The sequence below is a fragment of the Cupressus sempervirens genome, chromosome 7 (assembly GCF_028749045.1).
Source record: "Cupressus sempervirens isolate cs-2001-9-10 chromosome 7, ASM2874904v1, whole genome shotgun sequence".
NCBI lineage: Eukaryota > Viridiplantae > Streptophyta > Pinopsida > Cupressales > Cupressaceae > Cupressus > Cupressus sempervirens.
Genome location: NC_143124.1, coordinates 610,388,454 through 610,411,772, shown reverse-complemented (window position 1 = coordinate 610,411,772; position 23,319 = coordinate 610,388,454). Strand labels below are relative to the sequence as shown.

Sequence of the window (23,319 nt, the reverse complement as noted above, 5' to 3'; positions counted from 1 at the left end):
AACATTAACTAGAGAGGCAATAAGAAATCATAACAAGTCTAGAAAAGGCAATCTAACTATTAGAAGAGTTGGCTCCTCCACTTTTTTTCATAACTAGCACATTAACAATCATCCCATTGGTAAGTAATAGTAAGTGTAAGAAAGATTGTGAGCTTTAGTTAACTCAGCAACCAAAAAAGGTGAATGTAATTCTAAAAGTCATGAATATATTTGAAGATTCCCTGCTCTAACAAAAATAAAGTCTAGAAACGCATTTCCCCATCCCAAAAACTTGGGTTAACATAGATGAATTCAAGTAATTGCTTCATTTGTCAAATTTTGTTGCGTCACAATTTTTGAAAATACGGTGATATATATAATCCAACAAAAAAATATAGCCAAATACGAAAGAAAATTTAATCTAGAAACTACTTTCTATTGGAAGATAAATCTAGATATTTTTCAACACATGTAACTTTGTTTATTATGAGACAAAAAAGTTTAGTCATATTGAACATCTTGCAAAGTTATTGCATTTTAAAGGCTTGTGTGGATAGTTTGTCTAATCTCAGGTAACAAGTGACTTGTCGTACAACAATGTGTTCAACGAGTTACATGGCTTTCTTGATTAAACAAGAAATGAGAAATTTAAATAGGTATAAAGTCTATATGACTTAGTTCTGCAAGTTTTGGCCTAGTTACCATTATTGAAGTTATAGCTGCGATACAGATCATCAAGCCTTTCTTTTGCTGTTGAAATCTTAGAATCATTACTTGACGTTTGAGTTTGTTATGTGTTGAGGCACCGTTCAACTGTATATGCGTATTCATTTCTTCAAGTGTTCAAGCCTTTTAGTTATTCTTTGCTATGTTCGTTGGAAGCATTTTTGTCATGGCACTTTCCTTTTATGACTTGGCATTGTCTTTCTCCCTTGCTAGCTATATTTATGAATGGCATCATTTTGGCTTCGTGCATATTCTACATGCTTGCTAGCAATTTGTATCGAATGCTATTTCTCTCGTCGCCATATGTTTACTGGATTAATGATTGTATCATGCATATCATTATGAAGTATATAATTTTTCATCATATATCTGTTGATTCATATATCTCAATCTTCTATTCTTACTTGTGGGTGGTCATTCATTTGTAATCACATTCTCTTGTATTGCCTTAGTATGTATTGCCAATTATCATTTTTAATTTGTAATATTTGTGGAGAGTCAGTTTTGGTAGCTGATTATTATTGAGATTATGATAGTGAAGAGAACTCTATGTGCAGAGATATTATGTTATGTTATGTATGTGATACATGTGATTAGTTTTATTGATCATGTGCATTATGTCAAAGATGTCTTCAAGTATTTAATATATTTCTATGACATTTATCTGAAGTTCAGAAATCTAATAAAAAAATTATTTGGACTTACTTATTGATCGACAGTGAAGGATACAATCGTAAACTCTACATTTTTAATTAATTTTGAGATTTTGATTAAAGGATCTATCTTTGGTGGGTTGGGTTGTTTCCCTCAATGAGGAGAGTTTTTCCTAAAATAATTTCTAGTGTTTTTTGATTATTTTGATTAACTTTGCAATTCATTTGTTGCAACTTTATATTTTTAGTTCCTAAATTCAACATGGTACCAGAGCGGGTCTAAGAAAACAATCCAAAACTAGAAGCATTAATTTATACTTGTACTATTTGCTCTACTTTTAGTTATTTGTTTTTAGCTACTGACAATGGTGAACCATCTAAAGGTCAAAGACAAATTAGATGGTTCTTTTAACTTCTCTTTATGGAAGTTAAAATTTGTGGTTTCCCTTGAAGAGAATGATCTTCATGGCTATAAAAATTATGATGTAGCAAAGCCTTCTGAGGAAACTGAAAAAGATCAATGGAAAATTAACAAGGGCATAGGAAAGAAGATCTTGATTGATTCAGTTGATTGATTCAGTTAAGGATCATCTAGTTCCTGTTATTTCTAGTTGAGTTCAACCAAAGAGATGTTTCAGTTTCAACCTTTGAAGGACCTGGGTGAATTCATTAACACCAACAGAGCTCTGTCTCTGAGATGTCAACTTTTGCATGTTAATATGGCTAGATGGGAATCAATAGTTTCATACTTCATGAAGATTATCGAATTAAAAGATAAGCTTAGCGCAATTGGAGAATCATTTGTAGATAGAGTTTTAGTCATGCTTGCTATGAATGGACTTCCCCACTCTTGGGACTCAATCATTCAAGGTGTCAATGAGAGATGATCTTCCAAAATTTGAAAAACTGAGAGTTGATTGCATTCAAGAAGAGTGCAGACTTGAAGTTAGAGGCAATGGACATAAAAATCATCATTAAGATGACCACGTACTTGCAGCCTACACTCTAAAAGGAAAAGGAAAGAAAGGTAATTTCAAAAGATTTAGAGTGAAGAATTTTGAGTCAGTCCCTAATTCCAAGAAAGGGGACTTTTCTAAGATCCAGTGCTTTAGATGTGACAAATCTGGGCACTTTGCCAAAGATTGTACCTCAAAATTATGAAGGATTCTTATTTATTTGAAAACTCTTTAACAATGTTCCTACTAGTAGTGATACATGGTTGATTTATCAATAGAGGAGCATCTCGTCATATTACTAGTACCTATGAGCACCTCTTCAACTTGAAAGAAAAGGATTCTCATCTTCAAGTCATTATTGGTAATGATGTAAGTTATTCTATGAAGGGTGTTGGTTCTACTTCCTTCCAGTGGGATTCCACAAGTCCTCTTCGCTTCAATGATGTTCTTTTAGTTCCTAGCATTGAGAGGAATCTGATTTCTACTTCAGCATTAGAAGACAAGGGCTATCGTGTTTCTTTTGCTGATGGAAAATCTCTTGCACAGAAGAACTCCAACATCCAATCATCTCATGAGATTGAAGTTTGTCATGGCAGTCTTTACAATCTTTCAATCTATCCTCTTCTTTACAATCTTAAATGGTATAAATGAAGAGGAAGCATACATTGAACAACCAAAGGGCATTGTGATTCATGATAGAGACTCTCATGTATGTAGGCTGAAAAGGCTTTGGATGGCCCTTAAAAAAAAACCGTGTGCTTGGCATGAGAGTACAGATCATTGTTTGAGCTTGGGCCTCTTAAAGTATGATGCTAAATAGAATTTATACTTCAAGGTATGTGATGACAAAGTGTTGATGATTTATTTCTCATTGGTGATGATGATCTCATTGTCAAATGTACGAAGGAGTTAGCTTCTGAATTTGAAATGAAAGATCTTGGTTCTTAGCATTATTTCCTTGGGCTTCAGGTATGGCAAAGACCAAATAAATCATATTGAGTAAAGGAAAAAATATAATTGAAATTTTGAAGAGATTAGGCATGTTAGAGTGTAAATCTATGGTGACTCCTATGGAATCAAATTCAAAAAAGTTACATAAGGATGAAACTTTTTCAAATTTAGCAAATCCTACTATGTACAAGCAATCAATTGGTTGTTTAATGTGTTTGGTTAACACAAGGCTTGGTATATGTTATGCAATTAATGCCTTGAGTCAACTCATGTGTGAACCAAGGGATATTCACCTTGTGGAAGCTAAACACATATTGAGATGTGTTTGTGGTAGAGTGGGATATGGCGTATAATATTCTTCATGTATAGAGCTGAACTTGCAAGGGTTCTCTTATTCATATTGGACAAGGTGTGTACCTGACAAGAAGAGTACTTCAAGATGTTCCAGTCTAGGTTTACCCATGATTTCCTGGTGCAACAAAAAATGATATTGTGTTGCTCAGAGTACAACTAAAGAAGAATATGTTGCAACTTGTGTGGTTGCAAGAGAAGTGGTGTGGCTTCGAATATTGCTTGTAGGTTTGTTTGGGCAATCTTTGGAACCTACAATGATTGTGTGATAACTAAAGTTGTGTGAAGCTCTTAATCTAATTTTACATGATGGAACCAAACACATAAAAATTAAATGCCATTACTTGAGAGATATGGTTCAATGGAAAGCCATTGAGATCAAGTACATTTCTACAGAGGTGCAGATTGTGGGCATTCTCACCAAGCCACTTCCAAGACTGAAGTTTCACTTACTTTTGGGATAAGCTTGGTATTGTGGAGAATGATGCTCTTGTTTGGAGAGAATTTCAGCTTTAGTGTTTCTTTACATACAATAAATGAGTTATTATATCTTTGAAGGAAACGTTCGAGGTGCAATCCTTTGTTAATGAGTTCTTCTCTATGAGAGAAGTTTGAAGTTCAATCCTTGGTTAATGAGTTCTTCTCTACGATAAAAGTTTGAGGTGAAATACCTTGTTAATGAGTTCTCTGTGAGAGATGCTCGAAGTGAAATCCCTTGTTCCACCTTTTGATATTATCTGTGATAGAACCTTGAAGTTCAATCCCTTGTTAATGAGTTCTTTGCGAGAAAAGTTTGAGGTGAAATCCCTTGTTAATGAGTTCGAAGTGAGAGAAGTTCAAAGTGAAATCCTTTGTTCCACCCTTTGGAAGTAGTTATGGTGGATCCACCCTCTAAGAGTAGCCATGGTGGAAGTCATGTGTGTGAATTCATGACTTAATTTGTTGTTTTTTCTTATTCACCCTCTAGGAGTTAATTTGTTGATTTTTTCTTATTCACCCTCTAGGAGTAGCTATGGTGAGTATTTATGCTAAGATAATAATGTTTTGTTGAGAAAATCTATGATGAGAATTTTTGTTGACATAATTTTTGGCTGCAATTATGTGCACTTGACATGTTATGACATATTGAAGATCTCTCTTGCTAAGAGGGAGTGTTGAGTTATAGCTGCAATACAAATCTTCAAGCCTTTCTTTTGTTGTTGAATCTCAGAATCATTACTTGATGTTTGGTGTTGTTTTGCGTTAAGGTGCCATTCAGCTGTATATGTGTATTCATTTATTTATGTGTTCAAAACAGTGTAACACCAACGCAGGGGGACGACAAGACGTGTATGAGGGAAAAAAAAAGGACCTCAATTTCAAGACAACAATAGCAGGGGGGGTTGCATACTATACATAACTCAAAATGCTAATTATGAAGAAGATGTTTCAATATAACACACCAAATACAATACATTTGAAGTTTGTACATAGCAAAATTGCAAAACGAACAAGAACCATTCAACATTCAACATAAAAACATGGTAATCAAATATACAATAAATATTATGTATCATAAAGTCTAAAGATGATCATGATTACAATAACTGAATAACGAGAGTACCATGGCATGATATAATGAATCATGATCAATATCAAACTCAAAGTGAGTACAAACTTTGTACTACAAAGTTCTACAAATGTAACAATGTCAAAATCTAAAATTAGCAACACATCAAAATGACAAAATGTCTCAATGGGAGATCTCTAATGACTAATCATCCCCAATGCCAAAGTCCTCATCGATAGAACTACAAGACTCAATATACTTGGCCTCCTCATCCAGAGTTGTCAAAGGAATGCCAACTAGCTCTCCATCAACTTTTGTTGCAACCTCATCCTCATCAACTTGAGTTGATCCTCTGGGTCTACATCCCATCATGTTGTTGAGCTCTCTTTGGACCCATGTGTCTTGCGACTTGTGATACACAATGCAATGTGTACAGAAACTAGCTTCTTCGTTTTCTTCAAGGTAAGTATGTTCCTCTTAAGAGAGTGGATGAAGTTGTATGTAGACCGATTCCTCTTTGAAGTTGAGGAACTAGAAACCTGGAATAGCAAGCAAATGGTCATTGTGAGAATCCAAAAATTAGAAAACTTGAATATGTTATAAAGATGAGGAACTACAAACCTGAGAAAGGAATCGAGTGGCTAGTATGGTAATATTTGCCCTCTGAGCCATGGCATTTCCACCACAATACAAGATGCTCATGTGCCATAGTTCTAAGATCCATTTTGGCCAAATCTTAGTATACTAGAACATGATAAGTTTTTACATAATGTAATGTCTCATAAACATACCCAAGGGTAAATTTATTAACTAATTAAAAAATTTGTAATGTTACTAATCTCTAGATACTAATAGTAATGAATATTGAATTTACTATTTGAATTACCTATAAGAGTGGCGAATTTTGTCCACTTTGAGCGAATTTGGGTAGCGTTCTCATCATCAAACATCTTGCCAATGCATCGGAAGAACCCAGCCTTCACCTCATCATCCTAAAGTGGTGCAACTCTACTAGGCCTAGGAATGAAGCACTTAGGATTCAATGATAAGGCAGCCATGTGCAAAGGAGTGTTCAGATTCTCCCACCTATGGTGGATCATAGGCTCAATGTGTTCAGTATAGAATGCTAGAGTGGGGTCCCTCTCACGCACAACAACTTTCATCTGGCCAAGCATGGAATCAATGCACTCATAAACCTCTCCAAGGGTAGGTGAATCTCCATCACCATATCTAATAGCCTCAAGAACTAGAGAAATAATGGTGAATATGTACTTTGCATCAGCCCAAAACTGGTCACTCTTCACTGTCTCCTTCAACCTCTTCCCCTGCTCTGTTTTGGACTTAGCCCACCCATTCCATTCCTGTATCATAACCATAAGTTGCAGTAGCTCCTACAACTCAAGCATTCTCTCCAAGAAAATGTAATATGAGGCATATCTAGTCTCAACTGGTTTCAGGATCTCCTTCACAAAGCCCCTGAATAGTGCATGTGAAATATGATGATTGCAAATAAGCATCTGCACCTATCTACCATCATTAACCATATGTCTTATCTAGTCGATATTTCCCATGTCTTTGAGTGCATTATCCATGGCATGCACACATAGAGTCCACCAAATATGTCTACAGGTTGCCTCAATAAGCTGCCTTGCAGCTTTGCACATATGTGTAGCATTTATCACCACTTGGACCACATTTTGTGGTCCAACCTCCTCAGTGGTGTCCCTAAGGATGTGAAATTGAAAATTCCTGAACAATCACTGCCTTCAAAAAGCATGGGCCCTCAACGCATGTGACTATGATGTTGATAAGTGGACTAGTCTAATGTCCGTCCACCCATCCACAATAATGTTCCAACCCGACTTCATCCAACATGCCTTAATCAGCTCCATCAAAACCCCAACCTTCTTATACTGCCTATCCAAGATTTTGGTTCTCAACTTGTACTCAACAGGTGGCACAAATGATGGCCCTTCGTCCCTTGCCACCATGGACATCATCATCTTATAGTAGGGAGATCAAGTAAAATGTAATGCAATCTCATTGGCAAACAAGAACTCACCAATGGCATCCTCTAGCTGCTCCTTTACTTGCAAATTAAACAAATCAGCAATGGAGTTACTTCTGCTAGAACTTCCTGCCTTCTTTTTCCCCTTGCTGCTGCCCCTCCTGAACCATGAATGGATGAAGGAATGGAAGCAGATTCTGAATATTTCCCAGCTCTCTAATGCAAGATACGTGTAGAAGTATGTCGCTGCCCCTGTAACTGCTCAATAGCCTGAACATGTTGCCTACCAGCCAAAGATTTAGGCACTGGAACTGCAGTATCATCAGGAACCCCCCACAATTTGTTTATTTCAATTATGTACTTAAACATTTTTAGCATCTGTAATGAACTTGCAAGGATTCCAACCATATCTAGTCCAAAAAAGGTGTGAAAAAGAGGTGTAAATTAACTCTTGTAATGCTGCCATAGCATTTTGCACCACAAAATTTGCATTTCTATTTATGTGTAACACCACCTGAGGCTATAGGAAGTGACATTCTGATAGCACATTGTTTTAGAGGGGATTTGAGATCAAAAGGAACCCTAGCAAGTTATGCCCAATTATCAGAGGGGCAATCAATAGAAGCTGGTCCTGCTGCAACAAAAGGAGGTTTGGATTCTTCCTCTGGATCAGCCTCATGCTCAGGATCATACTCAGATAAACTAACATTTTGACTTTTCTCATGCACATCCATGTCTTCTGCACTTTGACTAAAGGCCATTTACACACTGCATTTCACAAAATCATAGATTTCAGCCTAATTAGTAAATTGAAAAAAAAACTACTTTCAGCCTAGTTTAGAAATTGTCAAATTGAAAAGCTTCAGCATAAGTTACAAACTCAAAACTTAATAACCAAAAACTATTTAGTATTTTACTATTTTCAGCATAATGCCATAATCATTATGCATTCAAAATTGAAATTCCAACAACAAAAGAATAATTGCATTCTAAATTTCTAATAACAAATTTGAACATGTAGTTTTTGAAAAAAATTGCAATAAACTAGAATGCAAAACAAAGGAAAACTAAAAAAAATTAAAAACCTACCTTGTGCTCACTGATATCACTTGCAAAATTGAATCTTCTTGCTCCTCTTCCTCCGAGAGATATTGCAATCACTCTCCAAGCTCTCTCAAACACTTCTTCTCACTCTCCCAAACTCTTCTTCTCACTTTTCTCTTACCTGTTGCAACAATAGAAATGTCATATGTGAATGCCAAATGAAGTATGAATGGCTTTTGAAGACTTGGAGGGTCCTATATGGGACCCATGTAGGTTACGGCTAAAATAGAAACAAAAAAATTTTAAAAGCCTTTTTTTTCTTAACTTTTTTGGCACCCAAAACTGGCTGCACCCTGCCACATCCGAGGTGTGGTCAAGGGACACCTGGGCAGTCCCCAAGTACCATCCCCCCACCCCCAAGTACCCGAGTACCATACAGGGATGGGGATGGGTGCAGTGGCAATGAGGCAGCACTGCAGTGGTGGTGGAATTGCTCAGGTGTGTCGGGTATCTGGCCTGGGGATGTCCCAACACCTGGTTCAGGGGGGTTTACGGTTGGGTGCGCATCCTCGTGTTACACTGGTTCAAACCTTTCAGTTATTATTTTCTATGTTCACTGGAAGCGTTTTTGTCATGGCACTTTTCTTATATGACTCAGGACTGTCTTTCTGCCATGCTGGCTATATTTCCAACTTGGCATCCTTTAGGCTTCATGCATATTCTATATCCTCGCTGGCAGTTTGTATCAAATGCTATTGGTCTCATCAGCATGTGTTTGCTGGATTAATGATTGTATTGTGTGTATGATTATAAAGTAAACAGTTTTTCCTCATATATGCATCAATTCATATATCTCCATCTTCTTTTCTTCCTTGCAGGAGTCAGTTCATTTACTAAATATGCTGGTTGATTATGTAACTGCATTCTCTTGTACTGCCTTAGTATGTATTGGCAATTACCATTTTTAATTTGTATTGTGTGTGGAGAGTCAGTTTTGTTATTGATGTATCAGGAGCTGCTTATTATTATCGTTATTATGACATGAAGAGAACTCTAAGTACAGGGATATTGTGTTCTATTCTGTATGTGATACCTGTGACCAATTTTATTGATCATTGAGCATTTTGTGAAAGACATTTTCAAATGTTTTATATATTTCTGAGATATATACCTGAAGCTTAGAAATCTGATAAAAGAATTCTTCAGACTCACTGATTGATCGATTGTGAAGGATTCAATCACAAGCTCTAGTTTTGTAACTGATTCTGAAATTTTGAATAAAGGATCTATCTTTGGTGGGCTGGATTGTTTTCCTCGGTGAGAAGGGTTTTCCCAAGATAATTTATGGTGTTCTCTGATTGTTTTGATTAAATTTGCATTGAATTTGTTGCAACTTTATATTTCTGGTTCCTAAATTAAACAGCCATACCAATAGCTTTAAACAAGAAAACAAATCATCCTACTACATGATAAATTTAAAATAGTCATTAACAGATATGTTCCTGGGTTCTGTAAGTTTCAGCCCTCTCAACACATCAGATGGGAGAGGTGGTGGGAGCAGAAGTCACTATGCATTTGGGATGACCATATTCTGTGTACCCTGTGGATGCATCAAGGTTTTGCCTTGGCTTAACCTAGACCATCTATGCTTTAAAAAATGAAAATTTTAAATTAAGAAAAGCCAACAGAAGAGAACTCTACTGTAGCATTCCCTATAAGTGCAAAAAAATGTAAAAGGCATAGATTTATTTCATACAGATCTGAACACGTGTACACTGTCTGATAATATTTTTTATAGGAAATTTACACAAGAATAGTCACCGTCACCTCTCTCATATCATTAACTACTGTCGACATCCATATCACCTCTCCACTGTCATCTGCCATCACAGTAAAGAAACTGCTTAAACTATATTATAAATCAAGGTTGATTCTTCTTAAAAGAGCATCTCATGTATTTTCAAAAGGGCATTTAAAAGATCATGCTTAAAGTAAAATTCATATATAAATGCATAGTAAATATTCAAAGTTACTGTTACGGGTACAGATACATGCAAAATAAATTTTGGGGGTTTGGGTACTTGTGTGTGTGTGTATACTATGTGTACAAATAATCAAAGAACTATACAAAATCATACAACTTAATTATTTGATATTATGATACTTCATCACTGACCCAAAAAAAACACTTCCCAATGATTTTTTAAGTCATTTTTTTTGAGACCAGCCTGTGGAGGCGCCAGGATGTGCATCTCAATGCATCCACAATCCAGTCCTGTATGCTCACCTAGGAAGCATTTGGACCACATCTGGAGGGTGCATCCGGACCACACCATATCCAGACCCTGTTTGCACCTCCAGGATATGAATCTGATAACTAAGAATAAGGATTAGGCAACCATGGGCCAGAAAAGATTGTTCATTGAAGCCCAGATTGCAGATAGCATTGTGCTCACCTGATCCATCTAAATAAAAAATTATTTATCCGAATACAATAATCGAACTGGCTAAAGCCAGACCCACAGCCCAAAACCCACATCATACCATACTCGAAAGATTATTAGCCGTAGCCAGAACACAGCCCACTCAAAAATAGATGTGGGAACCACAAATTAATGCCAAAAAATTAAGCTACCATAATTAAGTAACCACTTATATTCATAGCTGACAGGTGAACCATGGAACATAATCTTCATTCACCAAAAACCCTCTGCAATTTATATAATGACCAGTTCAAAGCTTAAGAACTTTCCTCACCATCCAGACAGCAGGTTTAGCGACAAAAAGGGCAAATAGACAATTCGCGTTATGAAACAAGAAATACCTAGGAGAGGGCAAGTTACAGCAGTTCCATCATAGATATTAACTCAGTGTTACCATTGCAAAACCAAACCATGGCAAATTACACAGATCTTGTTGAAGTCCAAAAAATACCTCTAGATTTACTAGTACTACATAATTCCTAAGTTACCGGTTTGGGAGTGGATGCGGATGCATGTGCAAGAACCCACTATGTGAATACGTGGAAACAAAATTTTGAGGTTTTGGGTGCATCTATCTATCTATCTATATATATATATATACAAAAAGAATGCAAGAAATTGACAAAATCAAATCATTCAATAGTTTGATAATTCAACATTGATCAATACCAAACGCCAATCGATAGTTCACAAATATAAAATAAGCCATATCATATATGTCTACTGTTCACGATTCCAATGAAAATTAGAAAATCCTTACAATTACAAAATGGAGTTCATGATATGATGATGCATCAATCATCAAAAGAATTATCAAAAAAATCATCATCTATTGCTGACGCAAGTTCAAGATTCGTTGAACCCAATCGCAAAGAAAATGAAATGTTTTAAGTTTTAACAATGAATGGCCTCATATTAGGCTGTTTAAGGTTTGAAGGCAAAAAAAATTTAAAAGCATTAAAAAATGTGTTTTTAAGTGACTAAAAGTCACTTTTCTAGTCACTACACACGTGAATGTTCCCAAGGTGCACATCCACACCCCTTAGATGCACACGGATATGTGTGATACGGATCCTGGGTGCATCCCTGACATCCGCATCCACATCCGAATCCACATGTAGGGTCAGGGGGGCGCATTCAGCAACTTAACATAATTCCTAATTCTTTGTCGATGTGATTTCCACCAGATCAACTATATCCTCATCTTAGCAATAACCAGAATCGTCAATTTTAGCTTAAGGAGAAAAACCTTAAGTACCTTCCTGACTTCTTCTAAAGTTCACTACAGATGTTCCTAACTTTCTCTTACGGGTATGCAAGTGATCTAAGAGACAGCTGAAGTAAAAATCCACCAAGTGTAACACATCCTCCATGTCATTGTGCAACAGCTATGTGCCAACTACATTGGATACCATTGTAGCGATCCTCAATGGTTGAGATTTGTCAAATACATTAATCCACCCTCACAAGTTGTTAGGATCCAACACAAGCCATGAAACACGAACCTTCATTGACCACAAACATTCTGCCACAGTAAGACCAAAACCCTCTACAATTTATAAATTGACCTGTTCAAAACTTAAGAACTTTCCTAACTGATCCAAGTGGATCTTGAAGACCTCAAAAATTCAACCCACCTAGAATCCCCAAGGATTGGCATCAATGTGTAGAGCACGGTGAAATGTTCCCGACACAACTTGGAGCGTGTCGAAAGGAGTTCGTTTGCTCGAGATATGTTTGGTCAAAGTTCGGATCAAACTAGTGAACCAGGGGTTGACTTAATTAAAAAAAGGTGAAAAATTCATCATCCCAAAAGTGTTCAATATCGGTCTCAAATTAAAGAGCTCGTTGAGAGCTTTCCAACAATGTTCGTTTCGTCGAAAACGGAGATCGTATGTGGAAGTAATGCTCATTTGAAGTTGGAGGAAAAAGGCAAGTAATGATGACATCAGCATGATGTCATCATCAATATCCCAGACAGCTTGTGACGTAGCATAGTAGGTGACATGTCATATTCAACCAATCAGTGCTTGCCACATCGCATAGGTGATGATGTGACATATTGGTTAATGTTTTCCAATCATTGAAGGACACATCGCATTATCATCATCAAATAATGATGTGCCACGTAGCACCACCAGAGAGTGCCACATGGCACCTTGGAAATAGGCAATTTGGTTTCTATTTAAAAATGTTGTTGGTGGGGTTTGAACCAATGACCACCATACACCAAGTCTTTTGTCGTTACCGCTACACCATTCAACGTGTTTACTGTTAGCTATTAATAGCTGCATAGTTATACTTAACCTTATCTATGCCGCATATGTTGGAAAATGAGGCTGGTGGGGGGTTGAACCCTGACCACCGACCTTCCAAAAGGAAGCCTTGCCATTGCGCCGTGCACATTTCTAGGGATATGGGCAGACTAAATCTTATTTACTCTACTACCTAGCCTGCCATCCTTACTCAAATAAGGATAGGAGTTGAAACAAACACCTTAAATTACATGGTGGAAAATTAAATGGATTTAATTAGCAAAAGGGGTTAAAATAGGAGATATGGGAAATATTGAAAATATTATGGTTAGACTTTTAATTTGGCATGTAAAATTGTATAAAAGGGGATTATTTCCTTTGTAAAGGCAATTAGTGTGGAAGGAGACTTGGAGAAGTCTTCGTAATGCCGCAAAGGAGAATCTTGTAGAAAATTCTTATGTATTCTCATTCTTTGTAAAAAACTCTTGGAGAGTTTCTTTTCTCTTAGCAAAGTGTTTGGAGTGAGAGTTACTGAGAGTTTTATGAGCTAAGTGGTCTCTTGTGAGAAAAATGGAGAGATAAAAATCTTAGTAGTAGCTTCTTTGTGAGAATTTTCATGACTTTCAAGTCAATTGTAAGGTTTGATGCCTACGTATCCTTGTGTAGGATAGAGTTGCAAATTTATTGCTTAGCATTGTAAAAAGTGAGGAAGGAGCTAGGCAGGAACATGTTGCTAGCAAGTTCTTATCATTGCAGTGTAGAAGCAGAAATAAATTTGTAACTCCATGGAAGACCATAGTGATGTGAGAGTTTTACATCTTAATAATGGCATCAATCTTGCAAGTTCGTAGATCCGGAGACATAGCCAGAGTCTGGTGAACTCCGAAATCAAATCTTTTGTCTCTTTTGTTCTTTCTGATGCATGTTTCTGCCTACTTATTTATTTTATGCATTTCTAAGTATTGCTTGCTCAGTTCACAAGCAACATCAGTAACGATCTTTATATAAAATCAGTATCCTTGTGAATCTTAAAATTCTAAGGGCCCGTTTGGTTAGTGGAATTAGAAAAACTAGGTTTTGTTTCATATTCAAAATTTGTCAAAATCAGGTTTTGTTCATCAAAATTGGGTTTTGGGAAACTAGTTGGCCCCATTTGGTTCACCTGGAAGATGAGTGGGAAGACACATCTTCTACGTTTGGTTTGTGGAATTGAAAGTGGAATTTACAAAAGCTTGTCCTTAAAGGCCGAATTCTGCATCACAGTCACAATTTGACACAAACTAAAGAGTGCAACATTGCATCCCACAAAAAAATTGGATCCCAAAAGAACACACAGCCATTGATCACACACCAAGCTCATGCAAATTTTATGTTCATGTCACAATTTCACGCTACTCAAAAGTATTCAGATGTGGTGGACAATACTTGTAGGATGGATTCAAACCTTCATAGATGAGACCCAAATAATTCTCATCATTGAAGTAGAAGCCCTAGTAGCCAGATTTATAATTGCCCAATTCCATTCTTAATGTAATATTACTACTCCTTTTGAATGTCTGCTCTAGAAGGAGCATATCCGTGGGAATGTCAAAGCTTTTCCAAACCACTTGTTCAGAATCGCTCCGCAACACCAGGTTTCCTGTGTCAAGAAATAGGGCTCCCTTAACGTTGAGGCCTTTGGTGTTAGATATCCAAATGGGATCCTGGCTCCATCCAACACGAGGTCACTGTCTTTTATAAAACAAAGAGAGGAATCTCATTCATTGACGATGTATTTATCTATGTTGGCACAGACGCAAACCCTAGACAAAAAATGAAATGAACATAGTCATCCCATCTTGCAGACTTCATCATTTAATGTGAGACTACCCAACCATGTACACCGGACTTGAAAAATTTATCCATTTTAGTTTCATTCCAATCTTCAATAAGTTAAACCTGGAATTCAATTCCCAATTCCACCTATCTGGATGGAAGTGTGGTAACGTCATTTTGGGGCAAAATTAGAATTCCACAATCCTAATTCCACTTTATCATTTTCGATCCAAACGGTGAATTTGACAAAACTGGGTTATCACTATTCTAATTCCAGTCCAATTCCACGAAACAAACAGGCCCTAAGTGATTCAAAACAAGGAGTTTACAGATAACTAACCATCCAGACCATAAAAGAAGCAACAAAAAGGACAGATAGACAATTAAACGATTTGGAACAATAAAAACCTAGGAAAGGGCAAGTTACAGTGGCCCCCTCATAGATATTAACTCAGTGTTACCATTGTAAAACCAAACATAGCATGTTGCGAGGCAACACAAATTACATAGGCCTCACTTAAGCCCAATAAACACCTCTGGATTTACCAAACATTTCCTAATTATCTGTTTAAGTGATTTTCACTAGGTCAACTAAATCGTCATCCTAAAAACCAGAAACATCAATTCTAGATTCAGGAGAAATAATAACTTAATTACCTTCATGACTTCTTCTAAAGCCCCATGCAGATGTTCCTGACGGTTCTTTAGGGCATGCAAGTGGTCAAGTAAACAGTTGAAGTAGACCTCCACCTATTGTAACACATTCTCTATGTCATTATACAACAAGTGCAGAGCAGATTGGATAGCATTGTAGTGTAGCTCAATAGTTGAGCTTCATAAAACACACCACTCCACCCCTGCAAGTGTCCAGGATCCAACAGCATGGCACTTATAATCTGACCATCAATCTGGCATGATTAGTTTTTCCTAACAGCCTCTTTATGGAAGTCCTTTGTGTCCTTGGAACCTTATCCTTGGTGTTTTTCGTGCTTACAATTGCTTAGCTTGATTACGTGTTTTCTTCCCCCTCCAAAACTAGTATTCAGCAATTTTACCTGCAGGAGCACCCATTTTCTCATACCTTGTAGTATTTGTAGTACTTGTTTGCATTCTTTACAAACAGAAAGGTTGTATAAGAATACAAGGAACAAATAGAATATGATCCTTTGGCTATCAAGTGTTTGGTTTTATTGCCTCCTTTGCAAGAACCCAACCCATCCTTGAAATGAAGGAAATGATGTCATTTCTCAAAGTACTTTCTAACCCAAAGATATTGAATATGAAATTTGTAGCAGTATTATGCCTCCTCCTGGAGAGAATTTCTTAAAATCTTTGACAGGCATTCCAAGCAGGGTGCTAATTAAACCAAAAGCAATTTCCAAATTTCACTGTAGTGGTCGCACGCTTCCGTTTCACTCCTGCTCGACTAATGTAGAGCAAAGATTGTGTCAGGCTTGCTGCTTTGATTTGTTTCATCAATCTCTCAAATGTTGCATATTCTTTCTATTCACAAGTAAGATCTTCTATACTCTTACAGTAAAACAATTAACAATGTTGTTGACTTCAATCCAACTTAGTCCTGGCTGCTTTTTAAGTCCCCTATCTCTCATCATATTTCTTACTTTTCTTGCATCATCCAACCTGCCAACCGAGGCATAGATATTTGAAAGCAAAACATACGTGCCAGAAGTGTGAGGTTCAAGCTCAATAATGTGTTCTGCAGCGCGCTTACCCAGATCCAAATTTCCATGGACCCTGCTGGCTGAAAGCAATGTACGCCACACTACTGCACTGGATTCAACTCCCATTTCATTTATGAAGCGCTCTGCTTCCACCAGATGCCCAGCACGACTAAGAAGATCAACAATACAGGCACAGTGCTCTACTTTTGGTTCAATGCCGTGATCTCTAATCATAGAATTAAAGTATCGATAACCTTCATCCACTAGACCAACATGGCTACAAGCAGATAGAACGCCAACAAAGGTGATGTGGTTAGGTTTGATTCCTTCTTCTTGCATTTGAGCAAAAAATTGTAGAGCTTCTTTCCCACGTCCATGCTGAGCATATCCTGCAATCAGCACACTCCATGACACTACATCTCGCTTGAACATTGTACCAAAGAAAGTATCTGCATCATCTATGCTACCACATTTGCTATACATGTCAATGAGGGCGTTTCCTATAACGAGATGTGCTTCATATCCAGTTTTGATACTATAGGCATGGATTTGTCTACCTTGTTCTTGACCTGCTAGGATGGCAGACGCACTCAGAACAGTACATAGAATCAAATCATCCGGCTTCACGCCCTCCCTTATTATTTTGCAAAAGAGTTCCAGGGCTTCTTCGCATTGTCCATTCTGTGCATGTCCTGAGATCATGGCCGTCCAAGAGATAATATCTGGCTTTGGCATTTTGCTGAACCATTTCCACGCATCTGTTACCGCTCCACATTTAGCATACATGTCAACGAGAGCACTTCCCACAAATTCATTCGATTCAAGGTTACCCTTTATGATGTGGGCATGGACTTGCTTGCCATTTTCAAGAAACACTAGGCGGCTGCAAGCTCCAAGGATACTGGTAAAGGTAAAATGGTTAGGCTTCATCCCAATCCGCTGCATTTGGATAAACACGTTAACTGCGTCGTCCCCGTATTTTGGACTTGACTCGATATCTGCTATCTGGATAATACCGGCAATAATTACATTATACGTAGCTACGTTTCTCGCAGGCATTTTGTGGAACACTTTAAGCGCGTCATCTATAGCGCCACATTTACCATACATGTCAACTATAGCTGATCCAACAAATACATCTGTTTCAAATCCAGTTTTAATTATATGAGCATGGATTACTTTCCCACGTTCTTGACTCCCACCATCACCACACGCCTTGAGAATGCTACCAAATGTGAAAATTGTTGGTTTCAAACCCACTTGTTGCATTTGGCCAAAAAGTTTTAGGGTCTCCGCATCATGCCCATTTTGAGCATATCCTGTAATCAGTGCATTCCAAGAAACTCCATCTCGTTCAGAAGCTTCATCAAACACAATGTGGGCTTCTGATAGCCTTCCACACTTAGCATACATAGCAACCAGTGCATTGGATATAAAAAGCTGAGATCGGAAACCGGTTCTAATTATGTGGGTATGGATCTTCTTTCCCTGTCTCAGGTCACCAAGCTTGGCGCATACGCTCAACATGGTAGCAAATGTGAAGTGATCCACATTCATTCCCAACTCACGCATTTGCCAAAATTGTTTCTGAACATCCTCGTAATGCCCATATTGGGCATACCCTGAAATTAATGAATTCCATGAAACTATATCTGGTTTAGGTATTTTGTCAAGCACTTGTCGCGCATCATCTAAACTCCCACATTTGGCATACATATTGACAAGATTCGTCTGGTGAAAAACACAAGGCTCGAACCCTGTCTTGATCATGTGAGTGTGAATCTTCTGACCCCCTTGCAGTGCTTTTGATTTGGCACACTCTTGCAGCAGACAAGAATATGTATTAGAATCCACAGGAAGTGAACCATTTCTGCACGAATTACTAACCTGTTCAGTAATGAAAGAGTGGCGTTTTTTGGGCTGCTCATTCTCCATTGAATCTTCCTCAAAATAATCTCCAATCCTTGCACAGCTACTGTGATACCCAAAAGACAATGACTGTATATCGGTTCCAAAAATTGCAATGTAGACAATATGCACGTATTTTTGGCTCTTCAGAACAGCTGTTACAGAGTTCGCAAGAGAGGTGAGATTCAAGCGATACATGATTGAATGCATGAATTGCCAATGCCATCAAGATCAAGTGCTCCTCGGTCAGCTTTTCTTGTCACACTTTAATCGGCAGAGCACTACAAAATTGCTGAGCGTTAGGGTTTCGTTGTTGCAAACTCATAAATTTAAATGCTTTAAGGAGAATAGTCATTCATCAAGCACTGTAAATGCTGCTTTTCTGATCTTCCGGGAGGCATATACGAGTACTGTGTCGTTGAGCTCTCTTTAAAACTGGGTGAAAGGGTGCACATTGCTGGTCGGTCTAGGATGACGGTCGACGAGGAGCTTGACTCTCAGAAGAAGACATGGAAGAAACAAAACAACCAAGGGTTCAACAAATGGAACATTGTCTATCAAGAGTGTCCTAAACTGAAGTGTCATAACTTACAAATTTAAAAATGGGTAGTAGAAAAAATCAGATCTGCCATGTGGACAAATCAGTCAAGTAGAAAAAAATGTCTATTATGTCAAAGAATTTAACTCCACATGGGAACATAACGACAAAGAGTATTTAGACGTTGAGATTAAAGAAAAGACGTAAATCTTAATTGTCTTAATTGAGCTCTAGATCACACCATCTTAGATGTGAGACGATAGATGGTCCCTAAGGAAGAGTGGGAGGACAAAATTTGAAGATTTTGCAACAAGGGAGTGGTGGAAACAGAATGGCACTATGTAAAAGATTGCACCGCATACAATGATATTTGTAATTAGCACAATGACACTTTAAAAGTGGGCATCATAGAAAAGCTCTTCGAAGGGCCAAGATTCTGCAAGGGGGTCATCTTACTTATGTAGATCATAACAAAAGGGACAGCTTGGAGAAATCTCAACAGACTGATTAAGGGGTCCTATGTTGGCCCCTTAGACCGTTAGTCTCATGGATGTCATTAAAAATTCTTTCTTTCTTTCTTTCTAAACATTAATTTTGTAATGCAGCTTAAATTTTCCTTTCGATAAAAATGAGTCAATTTTTGTTTCTAAATTATTTACTCTAATTTGTAGTGAGGTAATTTTTAATATATTTTTTTTATTCAAAATTTTTGTAAGACTTTTTTTTTAATAGAGCTTGAACTCTCTTTATGAGACCCTTGTCTAACTAGTCAATTTTGAGCTATTGATAGTCACAAAGATTCACATTTTTGCATTTCTATAAGTTTAGAAAGATTTTATTTTTAAATTAAATTTATTTCATTATTTTCTATTTTTTCATTAGATCTTTACCAATTTCCGTGGGGTTTAAATTAGACTAACATTAATGAATTGCATTCATTATATATTGTTAGCCATTTGACTCGTTTTACATCTACCGACTTGATGTAAGAGATTTTTATAATCATTGACTATACTCATATTGATAGATGCAACTGCACCCCTACCATACTTGACTGTTACAAGTGCATATTTTTTGGGGTTATTAATGGACCAAACTAACCAATCTTCTCTGAGATGATAGGAGCTCAAAAAGTTTAGAATATTGAGCATCCATTGAAAAAGATTATTTATGTTGGCAACCCAAACTACGACTTTCTAGAAGAATCATTGTCATGAGCCCAAATTGATAAAAATATTTCATCAATCAATTAAAACATGTATCAAGTAATGTGATTGTTAATACTTGAATATAATAATGATCACAATTTATGAATGTACAAATAAGAATACACTTATGGTTATTGAGTATCCAAATGATATTCATTTAATCCAATCAATTATGATCACATATGTTTACAAATGAATTATAAAATACTCTAATTAAATATATTACTTAATTAAATGACTAAATCATATTAAAACATTCACAAGGGAATTTTTATCATCAGATGTTACCTTTTCGGAGTCACCCAAGAGCTTCACCTCTTGAGTCTCCATCTGGGTAGGCCCTTGACCTTGAGTAGTGATGTTTTTATTTGTAGTAGGACCCTAAGATTTAGAATGAGTCTTGATCTCCATTTTTCAGGGACCCATCATTACTACTTTCCCCATCATGTTTAGCCAAAGAAGATCCCCAACTTCCAGAATACCCATCAAAGTTGGAGCTAAGATCACCAGTCTCCATCTCACCCTCCTCTTCTTATTTTCTCTCTTCTTTCGTGGCATCCTTGTTAACCTTCAGAATATCTTCAACCTCAATTTCCTTCTTTTTACCCTTCTCATTAGTTTTCTTTTTCATTTTCTTCTCAAGCTCCTCTAAGTTTGACATTGACCTAGTGTCAGTGTTCTCACTATGAACCTCCTCAATTTTCACATTATGGCTTTTTGTTTTTTTAGCACTCATTTTATCCAGAGCCTCTTGCCCAAAAGATTTCCTCTTCTTACCCTACATGGGCAAATTTTTCACTGCATTCTTTCTGCAATAATCCTCAATTAACAATATAAGACCTTCATGAAGTACATATCTACTATCTTTTTTCCTATGGGAATTGAGGCTATTAAGCAACAAATTATTCAAATAAAAGGGAAATGATAACCTATCTATATACCTGAAATGGTTCAGAAAAATAAAGTAAAATTTGTGAACCCTTTTCGACCTACCATCCAAAATAAAGTACTCACAGACGCAAGATAAAACATCTTTCCAGATTTCCTTGATTTTATCCAGCTCGTAGAAATCCCCTTCCTTTACCAGTTTCTTTTCCTCCTCTTCTTTCTTGGGAAACTTTTTGATAGCGACATTAGATATACTGGTTTCCTTTTTGAACTCCATACCCTTCGTGGGAAGACTAGTGATTTTCGAAATGAAATCCTTTATCAAGTCCACAATAACCCCATGAAGAGAAATCCTCTCCCTATACCAATTCTTAAATGAATAATCAATAATATGTGGTTTAAAACCATGCAACTACTCAATATACACACTCAACTTACCCTTTTGAAGAATTTCCTACACCATGCATTTTCTCTTCCATTCTTTATAGTTAGAGGGCTCCTGCTTCCTCAGCTCACCACCCAGCATACACCCAACTTTGATAACTCTGTAAGAAATGATAACAAGCACTAAAGAATAATTTTCTTTAAACTCCCTATTATTAATCCCTAAGTCATGTTGCCTATAGTGTCAAACACTTAGTCATTCATAAGGCAGGATTATTCAGTCATCACTATGATTGAATCATCACATACAGGTTGAGCAAAGGAATAAAGACTTGTAAATATTCTAACTCAAGTACCGAGCAGTAGTTATTGTTGACCATGCTAATGGTCGTCAAGTACTCACATGATTGCCGAGAAAATCAGAGATCACAATGGATGTCAAATTAGTCAAATTTCATTGGAAGTCAAGTGTTATATAGACTGACTTATTTAGTACATGTTGAACATAGTAAAGGCCGAGGGACTACATAAAGAAACAGTTTATGCCGAGGGCCAATATGTTGTAAGTGCAGAGTAACGTAGTTTTATATTTTTGTTTGGAATGGAACAGAAATCTATGTTAACTATTTTTGTCAAGTTGGAAGCATGTTTTGAAGATCGAGGAGTTAATCAAGGAGGTGATTATGCATTTTGTTGAGGATCATTAATCCATAGGCAAGGGAATCCACCAATCAAAAAATTGGAAGGTCTAAGTTACAAAAGGACTGATTCGAGATCATCGATTTGGTTCTAGAAAGTTCACCCAATCATCTATTTAAGGAGGGCATATAACCTAGTTTACAAGGTTGTTGCGTGTGTGAGAAGTTTGAAGGATTGGATGTGTGCAAGGGTGAAGGTGGATCAGATAGAGTGTAGAGACCGAGTAGGGTAGTGAAGTGCAAAGATAGAGACATTAGATCAAAGAGGTGATCAGTTGATGTATATAGGGGATATGTTATGTACATGTTAGTGCAAACCAAAGGATTAGGTACTAATATATTTTAATAGGTGTTTAAGGGTTTAAATCTATTAACAAAGAGTCCTAACAAACCTTTGTAAATCTCTTAATAGAGTACTTACTTAGTTGTAAGATTAAATACTTTAATCAAGGTAGACTATATAAGTCTTATAAGCTCCTAACAAGGTAGACCCCTCACAAGGTAGATCATCAAAAGTGATCAAACTTGTAGCCCTAACATACAAACTTTATTGTTGACATAGTGAAGATTTGCAAGTGTCATCCCCACTACATTTTTACCTTCACCTTGGAGGGTTTCTGCATAACCAAGTTTTTCTATTTATGTGTTATGAGTTACTTTACATGTTTTTTTGTCATTCATGCTATTAGATGCTAGATCTGATTATACATTATAGTAAATATTCATTTGATACACAAGGATAGCTTTAAGAAACCCCTTCTTAAAAAAATACCTAAAATGTTGATGAATCCAACAATTTATGGGTGGGAGAATTTTCATGTTGAGGGCGATTTTTTTGTTCCATGTAGGGAAATAAAATATTATATGTTGGCAATTATTTTCTTGCCCTAACAAAAATCATTTTAGATGCAGTGAATTAAAAAAAATATTGCTGACAGATAAATAAATGATGGCTATTTTTTTTCTTGCTAAAAATTAGTTTGTAATGTTAGAGGAAAACTACTTGTTTTGTAGGAAAATGAATAATAATGGTCTTGGCTAATCTATAGTGGTAAACTAAAAAATTCTTTAATCTAAAAGTGAATTCGCCAAGTGTATTGGCCAGTGACCTTTAAGGCTTTATGGTTGCCAAGTGTGTTGACTAGTATATTGTCTATTATTAATAACATTGGTGTCACCATTACCAACTTGTCTACTGTCACTTTGGTATCATTAATATGCTAGTTTTACCTGATGTTGATTA

At 36.7% G+C, this 23,319-nt stretch overlaps 1 protein-coding gene across 3 annotated transcripts; it reads right to left on the bottom strand.

Annotated features, from left to right (window-relative positions):
* Nucleotides 1-7,643: 7,643 nt before the first annotated feature.
* LOC149548199 (pentatricopeptide repeat-containing protein At3g13880-like) lies at nucleotides 7,644-18,880 on the bottom strand. 3 transcript variants are annotated; one of them, XM_089792246.1, is made up of 4 exons: nucleotides 15,428-18,880; nucleotides 10,045-10,097; nucleotides 8,263-8,398; nucleotides 7,644-7,941 (listed from the first exon to the last, which is right to left on the bottom strand). In XM_089792246.1, exon 1 carries the CDS (start codon nucleotides 18,568-18,570, stop codon nucleotides 16,294-16,296), a length of 2,277 nt encoding a protein of 758 aa, XP_089648372.1. In that variant the 5' UTR covers nucleotides 18,571-18,880; the 3' UTR covers nucleotides 7,644-7,941; nucleotides 8,263-8,398; nucleotides 10,045-10,097; nucleotides 15,428-16,293. The 3 variants fall into 3 exon arrangements, with proteins under 3 accessions (XP_089648372.1, XP_089648373.1, XP_089648371.1); XM_089792247.1 differs by lacking the exon at nucleotides 10,045-10,097 and having other exon boundaries at nucleotides 15,428-16,841; nucleotides 17,010-18,689; XM_089792245.1 differs by lacking the exon at nucleotides 10,045-10,097 and having other exon boundaries at nucleotides 15,428-18,689.
* Nucleotides 18,881-23,319: the final 4,439 nt, after the last annotated feature.

Coding starts and splice junctions, on each gene's coding strand:
- LOC149548199 (XM_089792246.1), bottom strand. CDS start 18,570: ATGCATTCAATCATGTATCGCTTGAATCTCACCTCTCTTGCGAACTCT.